The 16,478-nt window shown below is 39.6% G+C and overlaps 1 protein-coding gene across 4 annotated transcripts in view; it reads right to left on the bottom strand.

Moving 5' to 3' along the window:
• Window positions 1-16,132, bottom strand: part of plppr2a (phospholipid phosphatase related 2a) — a 71,865-nt gene extending 55,733 nt beyond the window's left edge. For all 4 annotated transcript variants that reach the window (XM_024271705.2, XM_024271707.2, XM_024271704.2 and 1 more), the window contains exons 1-2: window positions 15,084-16,132; window positions 2,475-2,590 (exon numbers count right to left, since the gene is read on the bottom strand). In XM_024271705.2, the coding sequence (XP_024127473.1) occupies window positions 2,475-2,573 (99 nt within the window). In that variant the 5' untranslated portion in view covers window positions 2,574-2,590; window positions 15,084-16,132. The remainder of the gene's footprint in view (window positions 1-2,474; window positions 2,591-15,083) is intronic.
• Window positions 16,133-16,478: the final 346 nt, after the last annotated feature.

The following is a 16,478-nucleotide window of genomic DNA, read 5'->3' as shown; positions in this document are numbered from 1 at the left end:
GTGACCCACCATGACACAACAATGGGCTCTCGGACTAGAGGGGGGGAACTCTTCCCTGCGCAAATTTGCGCAGGCTTAGGAATTCTAGCGTTAAGACCGGAATGTCGTTCACTAGGAGTTATACTGCAGCAAACACCAACAGCTGGGGCCTCAATGAGAGCAGGAAGTGCTGTGCTTTACCTTTCAGAATAAAGACTTCTGGGAAAAAAGAGCTTGAAAGTTACATGTTGCTAATGTCTTCTGGGTTCAGAATTTTTTGGATGTTGATAAGAAGGGAAGAAGGGTTTTTATCTGTAGCATGGCCAAGGAAAAGAGTAAAAATAAATCCACTTTTGCTGCACTGAAGCTTCCTAGCAGGCAGAGCAGACAGAAACATCACAAGTCATACTCCCAAAAAAGTTAAAAACCTGAAAGCATTCATGATTTTCTTTGCTTCACATTTACGATTTTGAAGAATTTTAGATAAAGAGAGGAGTCACTTCTCTTCAGGTGAAGGGGGTTCCTATGGGAGACATATAGAGTAAATGACTGACATGGATATGTGCCCTCATCTGCAGTGTAACAGACTTTGTATTGATCTGTCGTAGCAACAATGAATCTGGATCTAAAGACAAAGGTCTTCATTTACTGTCAGCGTCTTAAGCTTTAGTCACGACTCCCCTTACGAGTGGAAACGAACCGTCTGCAGGTGAAAATGGTCAAACCTGTATGGAGCACACAGGTGGTCGCCCGCTCTGTGAACCCGTCGGGCAAAAATGTTTCTGGACATTTTTTCTATGGGTATGCTGCTCATGACAGGTTGTAGTCAGGGGTGAATGAGGGTGAAGAAGGTGAAATATAAGCTGGCTTTCTAACCCTCTGACCCCTCTGTTCTCACATAATCATTGTAAACAGATCAAAAGTTAGACAATTCCAGCGGGTCTGACATTAAAGTCAAACTTATTCCTGTTGTGATGTTTTCTACTGCGGTCAGTGAGCTGCTGTTAGCTCAGCCGTGGTTCTAACATCACTCCTCTTTGCTTTTGTTCATAACTGACTGATCTCCTGGAAAATAAAGATAAAAAATGATCAAATGAATTGAAAACTGTTGCCAATCTTACAATTATTCCCTAAAATATCCCATAGAATAACAAGTAAATTTATCCTGGGAAGTGATTAAATGTGTGCAGACATTCACATGCAGGTATAAATGTGGCCAACATGAATTTCTATCAGCTTTTGTGCTTGATTACACTAAAAATATGTGCAAATAACATCAGCCAAAATAGAACTCGTTAGAATAATATCTGCTCAAGTGATATTGTCAATAGAACCTCAAATATTAAAGGATTATTCAAATTTATATTTAGGTTTGTGAACGATGAAAATACAGTTCAGCAGGACATTCATAAAATAATTATTGTACATTTTTTCTGTTGAGATTGATTAGGTTACCTTTTATTATTTATGTAAAATTGTGTCAAACAGGTTCAGCTGTCAGCTTTGCCGTTCTAAATGCAAACACCAGAAGTAATGATTCCCATTTTCGGCCCTGTTTCCATGTCATCTGACGTCACCGTGAAAAGGGTCTGTTGTTATCATCCACAGAATCTGTTTATTTTGGATGAAACCAGCTAATTCTGGATGGAGATGCCCTCTTGATCTATCATTCTGGATTTTAAAAAATGTCTTTATATTGAGCAATACTCCAATGTTCTTTAATAAACTTTAGCTATTGCAGTTCAGCATGTTATTGATCTATTTTGTGATGTTTTGTAAAAACCTGCTTCCAGAAATGTTTCAGACATTTGTAGTGAATGCACAAAGATCTGCGGTTCAGGAGCTCATGGTTGGTCCATGAGAATGGTCTGAAGCCCTCAGTTTGTCTAAATGAATCACAGCGTCTGCCGGCCTCAGCAGCATGTGCCCTCCTCCAGATCAGTTTCAATAAAGGGATTGCTCCAGGACTTCCTCTGACTCATTCGACAAACAACGAAGACGGAGCTTTCCTCCAGAGAAGCCCCGCTCCGTGTGTGCTGTGCGGTCCATTAGTCTGTTCACACAAACATCCCCGTCCGAAACAATCACCTCTGGGTTGTTCTGTACAACACGACTGAATCCTCCAGAACAACCAGCACCAGCTTGATGAATCATGCAGTTTGCAAATGAACTGCAAAATGCTCATCGCGCCACAGAAGTACTTTGCAAATCTTAGGATGCTGCTGTGGCTGGAACTCTGGGGGATGTGTCACCGACTGGAAATGTCAGAGGCAGAAAGCATGTTGACTGAACTGCACCAAACTCTACTATGGACCCTAAAATATTTACTGCTGAGATTGCAGAAAATGTGTGAAAAGGGAAGTGCAGCCCGAGGGTTAGAGTCAGAACTCGGAATAAGAAAACAGCACATTTACAGAAAATGCAAAATATTGGAACGAAAAGGGAAAAGTAGGAGTGGTTTTATTATTTAGCGTCAGATTACTCTATCATCTTACCTCCACAAACAGAAAGCAAGGAAGGATTGAGCTGCTGCTCTTCACGCCTGGTTTCTGCTCAGCCGCTCTCCCTTTGTCTTTTTCTCTGAACCAACCCATCTTCCCGAGTCTGTATCCTGGAGGAGACAGAGGGCAAAAGTTAGGGGGAATCCAGAAAGAACTAGAAAAGGTGCATTACATGCAATAATGCTGGTGTGAATGCTTTTGCTGAAAATAGTCACTGAAGATGCTGAAGCTTTTTCCTGAAAATAGTGATGCAATTTACCTTATTTGCTCTAGGGATTTTCTGAAAATTCAAAAAATATTTGCAAGATGTTAAATTTGGAAAAAGACTGAAAATTTTGTTAAAGAAGTATGAAAGAGTGCTGAAGTTGACCTAAATTTAGGATTTTTTTTTTTTTTATTAGAATTGCTTAAAAATCCCTAATAAATGCCAATTTTGCACAAATATTCAGTGTTTTGCTTAAATATGAGCTAAACTCCAAAATAGCATAAGATTCTTCAGGAAACTAATTAGTCAAAAAGTTAGCCTGTTGCTGAACTAGAAGCTAAGCTCTAAATTAGCCTATAAAAACCTCAGCAGATAAAACATTAACCCAAAACTTTTGCATGTTGCTAAACTGTTCAGTAAGCTCCAAATTTTTGGAAGATTACTACAGAAGATGAAAACATAGCCCATGAATATATTTAAAGGCTTGTTCCTAATCTACTTAAAATTTAGAAATTTGAAGACTTTGTCATTAATTTTCTATTTGGTATATTTTGCTTGATATTTTAAAAACTGTAAAGTTTATGAATGCCAAAAATACAAGCAGTAATGCCCTGACCAAGCTGAGCATTTTGATAACAAGATTGATGAAATCACTGAAAGTGTGATTGAGTTATTAAGTGCCAAAAAAAACATACGGAAAGGAGGAGAATCACTGTAGTGTTTACTGCATTCACACAATTAATCTTTGTATTTGTGAGACATTTCTGAAAGAAAACCTTTATAAATGGAGGGGAATATTCACTGTTGCAGCAATATACAACCATGAAGTAGTGTTTGTGCTAGTAAAATATAACCTGACATTTCATTTAGTGCGGTCTTTGGGTGGAAACTTGTAGTTTTGTCTAAGCCGTTTCCTGTGTTTTACCCTTTCCGACCACTAGAGGTCCCCTGTTTCTTTGGACGTCCACCTGCATTTACCATGCATCCTCCTAAAACAGGTGTTTTCTTTGCTATCGTTCTGGCTCGAGTTTAGAATGCCTGTTTAGTGTATTACATATTACAATATAACAGTTTTCATCTACAGTAGGATGAACGGACGCCACCAGAGTCATAGAAGGTCCTCAGAAGCGACTCCTTCACCCCAAATGACCGCCGTCTCCTCAGCAGCTCCTGCTTCAGGCTTACTGCTCCCATCAGCCCTCTTTGCTGTGTGTCGTCATTGGAGACGAGTCTTAAAATCCTCACAAGTCCTCTGAAGAACACAGCGCTCTGTTTGTGTCTGAAGTCTGCAGTGTAGAAGATGAAGAGGGCCAGGACGGTCCCCCCGGGGGGCCAGACTTCAGCTTAAGATACTTATACATTATGAATTCTGTAGAACTTGTGGGTGAATATACTGAACATGCTGCACTGCGCTTTGCATTATTTATTTCCACACCAGTCTGTAAATGTAAACTAAAAAAATATATTCTATGCAGAAAGGCGACTTAAAGAGTTTACAAATGTTAAAAGCTTTAGAACCCTTAAAACTAAATTAATAAAAATAGAAATGTGACAGTGAAGAAAACATGTTAAAAGATCACAAATGTTATGTTATTGTGCTTCATTTATCTGTTATTTGGGTTTCCGTTCAATAAGAAGGGTTTTTGTTGAAGAGAAAAAACAACTGAACGCTGCAGAAAAGATCAAAATTAGATGTCTATTAATGCAGAAAGTGAACAATTTCTATGATAAGAATATGGACGATAAATTGTAGAAGTTAATCCAAAAAAGTCCAGAATTATTTAAATAATTTGTTTATTTGTTTTTCAAATTAAAATCCATAAAACGAAAAACGATTTGTTTTTTTGTTTTTTAACTTGAATTTTTCCCTTTTAATTTTAATTTGGAAAACAAATGAAAGTATGATACACTTATTGTTATTTGTTTGCTCTATTTTCTATTTAAAAAACAAATCAAAGAAGCGATTTCTTTTTTCGTTTTTTCTTTTTTGATTTTAAATTGAAAAACGAAGAAAAATAAAGATACACAGGTTTATTTCCCACTCCTTAAGTTATGTTTATAATTCATTAGTTTAACAGAAACATTAGTAAATGTGTGGTGTTCTATGATGATACTGTTTCCAAAACAAGTTCAAAGCTTTTAATAAAATAGGAGCTCCGAGATAAAGTTTTTAACTTCATCTTGAGGACATATAAATAAATAGTTTGAGTTTTTCTTTAATCAAATCTTATTGGATCAGGAGTAGATTAAAAACTGTGGTTTAAAAAAGCTCAGGTCTGTGACACCAAGAGAGGCCAAAGTCTTCCTTCACTGCTCCATTCTGATCATCCACTTGTAGACCAATAGATCCATGAACGTCTTTGTTTTCCTCGTCTGAGCTGGAATCTGGATCAGAACTGTACGGATGGATAGCTGCTATACTGCTCAGCGTTTCTTTTGATGTGCTAATGTTGGGTTGGAGTTGTGAGGGGCTGTAAGCTAGCAGGAGAGAGTGTAAACCAAGGGATGATGGGAAATCAACGTAGGGTTTCTCCCGCCCACAACTCACAGGTGAATTTCTGATCAACCCCTGCAGGTCTGTAGAAACTAAATCTGAAAAAATAATTTCATTTTGGCTTAAAACTGCACAAAAGGAACACTTTTACATGAACATGTAATTGGAGTCGAACTGCTTTTTAACCGTGCTGCTGAAAAATGTCTGAGGCTGAAAACTCTAAATGTGGTCGCGCAGTGACCCACTTTTAAACTGACATTGGCTATGAATGACTTATAATATCTGGATGAAGTTGCTGATTTACAACAAATTGATGAACAAAATCAGACTTTTTAAATACGCTTTTGGGAAAAGACAGAAATCAAAGATTCCTCGTTAGTAAATGATCAACCTTTGCTTCTTAATGTTTTCCATCTGGGAAAAATCTTCTTTTACTTTGAATTTTAAGAAATGTGGATGATTTAAAAACACTGGAATTCTCCACAGCAGCAACATTTTTAAAAAGTTAACTTTTATAGGGTTATGTCCGCTCTACTACCAGATTTTTTGTAATGTTTGAGTTTGAGCACAACAGCAGGAATTATTGGTTCTTGTGTTTTGAGTCGTCCTGAAATAAAACGTGAAAACCAGATAAATAGTGAGAGTTGAGCGACAAGTCTTACAGACAAGAACTTGACCCACACATTTAGATTTTTTTAGATTTTGTTTAACAAAAAATTCACCAAACGTTGAAGAACAGTTCTATTTTAAGAATGATAGAACTGCTTTTTTCCTCTTCAATAAAGTCTTTATTCATACAAACTCATCAATGAATGCACATAGAGTCATATTTGTCCTTTTTTGTCATATTGAAATTTTGACTGGTTCACTAGTAAGTTTACTTCTATAAAATATTCCTTCCTTCAAATTCCAGCTTCACCTGAACACAGAAAAGGCCTGCGGGATAAACAAAGCATCCAGCCGGGCTCTTAGCAGGCTTTCAAACATCACAATATGCCCGCCCAGCCTGTTTCAGAGAGCTGGTGTTTGTGTGTGATCCCTGTTCCAAACAAAAGAGGGTAAATGCAAAAGTCTCTACCGCTTGAAGGCAACATGCAGCGCAAAAGACACAAGAAAGAGAAGGAAGAGTGTAATAAAATACAAAACAGAGACGGGAATCTGGACTTGAGTTGCACTGGGAGACCGTGTCACTCTGCCACCAAGTACGATTAGCTACATTTGTTACATTGTTGGATTCAGATGTCCATCGAGGGTCTCGGCTACAGGTCTTTACGTAAATTCAGGAACCCCCGAGCCAGAGGCACACCCCCTCAGACTGAACCAAAACAATCCACTGAAGGTGTGATAAGCAGAGCCCGTTGTCATGGAAACCTGCATTCATCCCCTCTCCATGACCCTTTCTCTAGATTCAACGCCTTTGTGACTAATTCACTGATGAATTACATATAAACAGCACAATAATCACTCACTGTTCATGCGCGACTCTCGTATTGTGTGATGGGTGTTTAAATCTGCCGATCTCTCACCCCTCCAGGAGTCTATACACCAGGGGTGTCAAACTCAACCGCACAGGGCACCACAATCCAAAACACACCTTAGGTCACGGCCGAACAGGATAAACATTTATTGAAAACTTAAAACTACATTCTTAAAACTTTAAAACTTTAACTTTTTAACATAACTATGAACTAGATATATAGCATTATGTGTTAACACTAGTGTGAATTCTGTAAGCTGAATTTGGCTGCTGAAGATGCTAGTGCTGATAGCTGAGAACGCTGTAGCTGATAGCCAGCTAAAATATTAAATAAATGACAAATTAGCCTAAAAACATTAAAAAAAGCTAGCATGCAGCTGAAAAATAGCTTAACTCCAAAACAGCGTTAAAAAAAGCCTAAATTAGCCAAAACAGCTAGCATGAGCTGAAATATTAGCTTAACTCCAAAATGGAAAAAAAAAAACAAAAAACAAAAAAAAAAACAAAATGAGCTAAAACAGCTAACATGAAATATTAGCTAAACTCCAAAATAGCAAAAAAAATGTTAGTATATGCCAGAATATTCCAAAAAGCTAGCACAATGTCATTTTTTTAATATTTATAAAGTCATCATTTTTATTCCAGAATAAACCAATAGCCTTAAAAAATCTTAGTGAATGCCAAACAGAGCTAGCATAATGACAATTTTTAAAACTTGAAAACCGTAACCATGAATAAAAACAGGCAGGAATATTATTCCAGAATACATCAACTTCAACCTTAAATAACTTTCAATATTTTATTCTCCATAAAAATATATTTTGTCAAAATTATCCAAGTTAGAAATGAGCGCAAGATAACATCGGGTCATTAATAACAATACGATAAAATGATCGGGAGGGCCGGATCCGGCCCCCGGGCCTTGACTTTGACACATGTGATTTACTGAGAGGAGGTCTCCCTTTAACCTTGCCCAGACCATAGACGGTATATAAAATAACTGGACAGAGCAAGCCCCCCTACTTCCGTGTTCCATATAGGAAGTACCACTGGGTTGCAAAAAGGCCAAAGTCTCATTATATTTTTTAAATATATTTTTAAGATATTTTTTTCCATTATAACAAGTTATTAGAGTTATAAATTGACCAATCAGATGGCTCAATAATCGTTTGTGGGTCTGACGTCGACCGTCTGGGGGGTTTGATTGACAGATGACGGGTAGCCAATGGGAGCAGACTTCATCAATGGGTCCGTGAAGACCTTTTAACACCTACTTTACAATTCAACAATGTACCAGTCATTGTTCTACTGTTGTTTTCCTCAATGGAATGTACCGATGCAGCAGTTTGAAACAACAAGAGGAGCATGCTGTCGACATTTTTAGATGAGGATTTACTCTGTAGAAATAGATTTCACTCTGAGGTTATGTGCTTTGGACTTTTTGTTTGTTTAACGTTTGTTTTTCTTTTTTTTTTTCACTTTTTTTTATTGTAGCTTATAAATTACAAGTTACATATATGCGCATAAAGTCACCAATCAAAGTTTCATCTTCGGCGCACTTTTCCAGCTTCAGCCTGAATTAGACGCAGCCGTCTGAGGAGCGCCAGACAAACTTGAAAGGACCTGGTCGTATTTTCAAACAGAAAAAAGATCCAGCTGTTCACTTGTTAGGATGGTTATTTATTTTAAATACCGCTGAACGCGCTTCTCACGTGCATCTGATCAGACGGTAACCTGGCCGCGCATGTGAAGTAACACTGCGGCGCGAGGGGGACACGCGCCGTTCTCCAGCGGCGTCACCCAAATGCTCCTTTTATCTCGACAAAAAGGAATAAATGTAAGTAAATCCAAAAGCACCGCTGACAGAATCAAATGTTGGAATGGTTCTCCCTCAAAGGCTTCAACAATGACTTGTACGATTCTCTCGAGCCGCCGACGCTGAAGTTGGCTTCCGATTCACAGCGAGACGTTCCACTGTATTTTTCGAACTCAGACCACCTAAAAACAGGTCCTGTTCGAAAAAATCGGAAGCCAGCTTCAGCCTCGTCGGCTCGGGCCGGCGTTATTAAAGTAGAAGCTGTTTACATCCTGCGGTCTCGTGGTAGAGGCGTGGAAAGAGGCAGACGGTTGCAATAAACTCACTCCAGATTGGCGACAGTACTTCCTGTAGATTCCATGACTCAGCTATGACTCGAACCAATCGCTGAAGATTGTTTGCAAATGGCGGTATCCATTTCAGGAATTGACGGTGAAAGCGGCGGCCTACTTTCACGAGGAGAGGAAGTAATGCATTTCCAATGGGGGACCTCAGTGCTCGCTCAGTTTATTATTTTTACAGTCTATGGCCCAGACGAGTTGGGTCTCTCGCTGAAAGCAGGTTGTGGGACGGGGCTGGGTATGGCAGGCATGGATACGACTCTGGATAAGTGCCGGCCCCTTTTTGTGGACCTCTCAGCTGGGGGTCCCCGTCTTGGCCTTGGCTGGCACCAATAAATACTTAGTACGGACTAGAGATCTCTGACTGTTTAATTAGAACAAAGCATCGCGAGCGCCATGATGCTGACGCCATGTGATTTCCGTCCAGTGCTCTGAATGTCAAAGTGAAGAAATCCAGTAAAGCGCGGGTTTACGTGTTCTTTGTGTGGCTTATTCGTACTTCTGCTGTGGTTTTAACCTAGTTCATTCGTGATATATCTGTGAAAATTTTACATAAAAGACCACAACTGTTCTTACTTTTTTCACCTATTAACATATGACAACGCAAATCGAACTTACTGGCAACGTGATATGGTCTTAAGTCTCACTCTGGGCCTTAGAGGGTAACCAAACAGGGAAGTTGGAGGCTGACTCCACCCACAGCCGAAATGTGAAAATCCAGTCAGGGGGCGGGGCTTGGGGGAACAGGACTGGGTGGGACTTCTAAAACTTGCATGGTTTGACCAATGACAAAGTTCAACTCAATTCAATCTTTAGGGGGCAGCACACCGATGTTTTTTGACAATATTTTTAAGAATGAAACAATCTTATTATAAATGATCAAAAATGTTATCAATGACCAACAGACAGCACTTTTAAAGCCCCATTTATAGAGGTCAACAGACAAGAAAAGTTAATTTAGGGTTTGTTTTCCCTTTAAGATTCAAATTTGAGACTCAATCTCAAAGGTTTAGGGTTTGAGATTTGGGACTTGTGATCATTGTTCATTTATGTATCCTTATTTTTAGCTTCAGGACATGGTTGTCAGCTCCAACTGTAAGGGGTCTCTTGTGAGTATTATTGCATGTGTTCCTGAAAGTTGTTTACAGTTGTTTATTGACAATATGTGCCGGTAAAATCTTCATTTTAAAAATATGTTTCAAATATACAACTACAGACTTGACTTGGAAACTGGAATTTGTGAGAATTAAAGAGCAAATGATCCATACAGAAACAGAAAAATATCAAGACTTAGAAAGACATTTCTGAGCTAACGCGTCTGATGGCAGTGATTTATTCTCAGTAGCCTTTTCCAAACGCTGACAAGGGTGACAAGCCTGCAGCTTAATTAGTATGGAAAAATCTGTCATCTGCTCAGAGTGCAGAGCACAGAAACAGTGCTAAAGGCTGAATAAGTTTCTATCTGCTTTGTGCTCTGTTTGCTTATCTTCCAAACTCACAGAACGAGTTAAATCGCGTTAAAGCTGCTCACTTCTTTTGCTTCATGATTCAATCTTTTTTGATATAAAGAATAGACTTTCAAATGTGACTTTAACCCTTTAACACCTGAGGGATTGCAAAATCTTTAACATTTTGTAACTTTTCAACCGTTAACACAATCATGCCAGCAGATTTTGAAGGTGAAAAGCGGCTAGTGACACAATTTACTTTAATTGCTGAAGGGATTTGCTGAAAATGGAGAGGCTATTTGCAAAATGTTAAATTTGCCAAAAGACTGGAAATTTTGTTAAAGAACTGTGAAAGAGCGCTGAAGTTGACCCAAATTTCTGAAAAATCTGTGGTAAAAGTTGCTCAATACATGCCAATTTAGCAAAAATATTTAGTGTGTTGCTAAAATATGAGCTTAACCTCAAATTAGCATAAAAAAACACTAGATGCCAAATTAGCCAAAAGCTACCTCGTTGCTTAAATACTAGCTAAACTCCAAAATAGCCTAAAATTCCTCAGTTAACTAAATAAGTCAAAAACGTTAGCATGTTGCTAAAATAGAAGCTAACATCTAAATTAACCTATAAAACCCCAGTATATAAATTAGCCTAAAATGTTAGCATGCTGCTCAAATATTAGCTAAACTCCAAATGATAGCATAACAAAACCTCAGTAGATGCCAAATTAAAAAAAAAAGCTAGCGCACTGCTTAAATACTAGCTAAACCCCAAAAAGGCCTAAAATTCCTCAGTAAACTAAACTAGTCAAAAACGTTAGCATGTTGCTAAAATAGAAGCTAAACTCTAATTTAGCCTATAAAAATTTCAGTAAATAACAAATTAGCCGCATGTTGCTAAAATATTAGCTAAACAACTAAAAACTTTCTCATGCATTTCTTATGGGGCATATTTTGCTCAATATTTCAAAAACTATAAAGTTTGTCTATATCCAAAATACAAGCAGTAACGTCTTGAACAAGCTGAAGGTTTTGATACCAAGACTGCTGAAATGGCTGAAAGTGTGAAGGAGTTTTTACCTGCCGGAAAACGTACTGGAAGGAGCAGGAGAATCACAAAATCAAAACGTTATTATCTTTTTTAATCAGAGAGCCTAAATAAAGGGGTATAAGAGCCACATGGGACTCTGGTTGCAGACCCCTGATCTAGAGCAACAAGGATCTGTGAGGAAACTAAACAACCCCCAGCACAAAAGAGCCACTACATCAGAGCAGGACTCAGCGGTTCACCTGAGAGGAAGAAGACGTCTGAGTGCAAATGATAAACCTTCTCTCCACAGAGGTGGAGGTCTGTGATGTTTGCTGTCTGCCATCTTCAGTCCTGTTTACCCCCCAACAAGAAACCCCCACCTCTGAGCCACACCAACACCCCCACTAACTATACATCCACTGATCATCACTGGATCACTTTCATCTAGTTACTTCACTCTTTGAGGCGTTCAGAACAGGAAGAACCTGAACTCTCCATCTGAAGCTGCTCTGATTAGCAAAGAAACGTCTCCAGATCAACACTGATCTCGAGACAAAGCACAGAATCCTGTAAGAACCTGACCTGGATGACGGACAATATTTAGAGACACCAGAAAATATTTTGTGGGATACATTTTTCTGAGCTTAAATACATTTAGTTATATCTGAGGAATGTCTGAGTTTCCTCGTCAGCATCAGTACAAACTGATCTGAAATTGTGGCTAAAATCCAGTAGAATCTTACTTGTCAGCCTGTCGCTGTTAGTTAGAGAAAAAGGAGCAAAAATTAAAGTATTTTACCATCAAACACATTCTAAACTAATTACTTAACAATAAAGAAGTTTTCATTGGAGCAGATGTTGCGTTATCTTCACATGTCAAGCAGCATTTCAACAGCAGACTTCTGATTTATTATCTTAAAGTAGAGCAGTCTAAAGCTGTAGCTAATATAAGAGTAAAATACCAATCCTTGAGAAGAAAGCAAAGAGTGTTTATTTAAGTACTGACTTTAGTAAAAGTAACTGGTCATAAGAGGCCTGGACAGCAGTATAAATGTTATCTTTGGTGAGTAAAAAGTGAAAAATTTTATTTTTACAAATCATTTTTTTAAATAATATTTACACTTGCTTCATGAAAAAAGTGAAACTACCGTGTTATGATTTTGAAAGACTTTTCTTCCCTGGAGTAATGTAAAACTGTGATTGAGTTTCTTAACTTATGTTTCCTGTTCAGAAACTTCTTGGTTATTTTTCATATATCTTGCAGATTGTGTTATACAGTATCGCTGAACAGTTTTTATGTCATAAACTAATTTGTTGCTATTTTTTTTATATCTGCAAGAGCTAAAATGGCGATTACTGTATGCATCGACTGTATTTTGCCAAGCTAGTTGTAGCTTGCTAGCCCTATCACTAGCTTAGCATGGAGTTGATGTGCCCAAGATGGTGATGTCCTTTCAACTATTGTTTTTTTTTATTGTCTTGCTCAATAGAAAGTGTTTCAATTTGACCCTAAAGATGTTACAATTTTAAAAACAACACTATGAGAAATAAGTTAAGATAACTATATCTTAATGTTGATAAGTACCAGTTCTATGTCACAAATGTACTCCAATAAAAGTTAAATGTTTCTTTCAATGGGACTTCCAGGTTCTGATTAGCACTGGCTGTAAACATTTTTTTTATGTGCACCTTTACCTTTGCTCAATAATCCAAGTTCAAAGCTACTCTCCCAATTGGTTGCTCCCTTTCTCCGCCAGGAAATAGTCTTCTTCCTTTCTCTACCAGGACATAGTCTGCTCCTATTCTAAACCAGGAAATAGTCTGCTCCTATTCTCCACGAGAACATAGTCTGCTCCCTTTCTCGACCCGGAAATATTCTGCTACTATTCACCACCAGAAAATAGTCTGCTTGCTTCATTTCTCCACCAGGAAATAATCTTCCCCCTTTTTTTCACCAGGAAATAGTCTGCTCCATTTTTCCACCAGGAAATAGTCTTCTCCTAATCTCCACCCAGAAATATTCTGCTCCTATTCTCCACCAGAAAATAGTCTTTTTGCTACATTTCTCCACCAGGAAATAATCTTCCCCCTTTTTTTCACCAGAAAACAGTCTGCTCTTATACTCCACCAGGAAATAGTCTGATCCTAATCTCCACCCAGAAATATTCTGCTACTATTTGCCACCAGGAAATAGTCTGCTTGCTTACTTTCTCCACCAGGAAATAATCTGCTCCCTTTTTCCATCAGGAAATAGTCCATCCCAACATGTCGTGAGGAATGAACAGTATAATACACTCAAAAGCTCAAAAAGTTGTATTTTCATGGTATGGCTCCTTTAACAGTTTTATGAATCCGAACACTTTTGTTAATATTCTTTACTAAAGTGTTTACCCTCGTTTGACACATTTTAAGCTAACCCTGAACCCAAACAAATGTTTTTATGAAAGTGGCTACAACTCTGAAATTTTGTGGAGTTTCCGCTTCCAGCTGATGATTTTCATCTTGTCTTCTGCCACCAGGTCCTCTTGGTTTGTTTCATCCCGTTCATAGTTTTTGTGGGCTGTAAGCTTCTCACATGAAACTGTTGCAATTACATGACACTTTATGTAGTCTGAGCCACTCTACATGAAAGGCGACCAAATGTAGATGTTGCAGTCAGAGTTTTTCCACAGGAGAAGCACTGCTTAAAGCTCCCTTCAGAAACTCCTTTTTCTTAACACTCTTGACTCAACAGTCAGACCAAGCCCGTATTCCAGTGGATAAACTCTCTTTACGTCAGTGTTAATCTATGAAAACACCAGTTCAGCTGTAAGCCAGTAAATAGACGGATCTAGGTAATCTTATAATCCTATTCCATTGGTATTTGGTTCAGTTTTTCCTTAAAAACAATATTTTTTCAGTTTTTCCTAACTGGATTTGGTCTTTTCTGCTTCACTATTTTCACACGTTTCAATGAAACGAAACAAAAAGCTTAAAGGATTTAACAAAAAGGTCCATCTGGACTTGATTGGATCAGCCGTGGCGGCGTGAAAAGAGCTTAATCTGATAAATCAGATGGAGAAAACAAAGTCTACCAGTTAGTGGAGACATGAGCATAACAGGCTTTGGTCAAAGAGACAATCCCATCAATCTGTTTCAGCTGACTTTTGGAAAGCAGGACGTCCAAACGTTTGCAGAGCTCAGACCCGGTCAGACAAATGTCCTCTGCTCTGCTGCTGCAGTCCCACTCGCCGCTCCAGGACAGACCGTAGACAACCTTGTGCGTGCACGCTCACGCAGCAAGCGGTCACAGCCGTGTGGATCATGACTGCGTCTGCCCTTGCAGCGAAGGCTGAAACCAAACTGTTATCTGCATATTTCCGTCATATTAGGAAACAAAAGCTTTGCTTGAACCTATTTATGGAGATTTTTGGTTTTCTCCCTGAAACCCTCTGCAGGCATTAATGTCCCATCAATCTTGTTCATGTCAGATCCATGTGTGTTTACTCAGCAAATGCACTGACCATGCCGAGCACATGCACACACAGACGAAGACGCTATCAAAGCGAAGAGCTCCCACTCCTCGGATTATTTTCAAGAGCCTCCTGCTATTAGAGGAGTCGAGGATGAGAAGGGAATTGGATTAACGGTGCGGGGTTAATTAAGCTGCTGTTTGGGGAATACCCGCGAAGCACAACAGAGATAACCCTCCCATCATCCGGCTGGGAAGGGCAGCAAAGCCTTTACAGGAAAATAATGCAAAGTTGTGAATCAAAGCAGACATGAAGTCAGTGATCGGTCAGACCTCTTAACCTACCTTAAATCCCTTCACGACGTCTGCTGGGTGTTGGAACTCCTACGTTCTGCTCATGTCAGCTTAGATTACGCTGAGGAGATGTGGAAATATCCAGTCTTTTGTTTATCTTCCTGCCTGTGCTCACCTTGCTGGTCCACAGTGAAGCACGACAGAGCAGTCGGCAGGAGTGGCGTTTCCAGATTGTGCACAGACACACACAAAAGGCGTCCTTTTAATTAGCTTGTTCCAACAACCAGCGGTGGCTAATAAATCAAGTGGCTGAAATCACCTCCCGAGCTGCGGCGCTCCAGATGAGAAGACGGAGCGAGCGCGAGTGTGAAGGAGGAAGAGTGTGAGAGCGAGGCAGTGATGGAGAGGAAGAGGGGAAGGGAGGAATTATGTGTGTCAGCTCATTTGTATTCAAAGCCTGTTTGCCTCTCCATCTCTCTCTTTCACACTCCCTCCATCTTACCCCCCTCTGCATCCCTCCATCCAGCCCTGCCCTTTCCTTTCTGGGGAACCTGGCTTGAACATTACAGTGAAGGGGGTGAGAGGAGGCTGCAGACCACAGCCATGGGAGGGAAGAGACTCCTTCAGGTTTGGAAGTGGGTCAGTGATAGATGATGTTAATAAGCCCGGCAGGAGAGGATGCGACATGTCGGGTCAGAATGGATCACAAAGACAGAGGACAGACCGGTGTATTTGACAGGAAAACTGTTTTTTTAAAGCAGCAATAAGTTTGGATTTATGCTGAAACATGGAAAGACTCATGATGTAGTAAATACACGGGGGCGGGCCACAAGCTCTTTGTGTCAGTGCTGCACATCTCTGTAAAACGTACATCCAGAGGAGCCAGCTGAGGAGGCTGGAGCATCTGATCCAGATGCCTTCTGGATGCCTCCCTGGAAAGGTGTTCCGGGTCTGTCCCACTGGGAGGAGACACGGGGAAGACTAAGGACATGCTGGAGAGATTATGTCTTTCAGCTGGTCTGGGAACGCCTCAGGATCACTCCAGAGGAGCTGGAGGAAGTGACTGGGGAGAGGGAAGTCTGGGCAACTTTGTTTAGACTGCTGCCGCTACGACCCGGTCCAGATGAGTGGGAGAGGATGGATGGATGGATGGATGGATGGATGGATGGATGGATGGATGGATGGATAAACGGATGGATGGTTGGATGGATAAACGGATGGATGGTTGGATGGATAAACGGATGGATGGTTGGATGGATAAACAGATGGATGGTTGGATGGGTAAATTAATGGATGGATGAAAGGATAGATGTATAAATGAATGGATGGATGGATGGATGGATGGATGGATGGATGGATGGATGGATGGATGGATGAATGGATGGATGGATAGATGGATGGATGGATAGATGGATGAAAGGATGGATGGATGGATAGATGGATGAA

This window comes from Oryzias melastigma, linkage group LG8, assembly GCF_002922805.2.
Source record: "Oryzias melastigma strain HK-1 linkage group LG8, ASM292280v2, whole genome shotgun sequence".
Taxonomy (NCBI): domain Eukaryota; kingdom Metazoa; phylum Chordata; class Actinopteri; order Beloniformes; family Adrianichthyidae; genus Oryzias; species Oryzias melastigma.
This window is presented reverse-complemented; position numbering and strand designations above follow the sequence as displayed.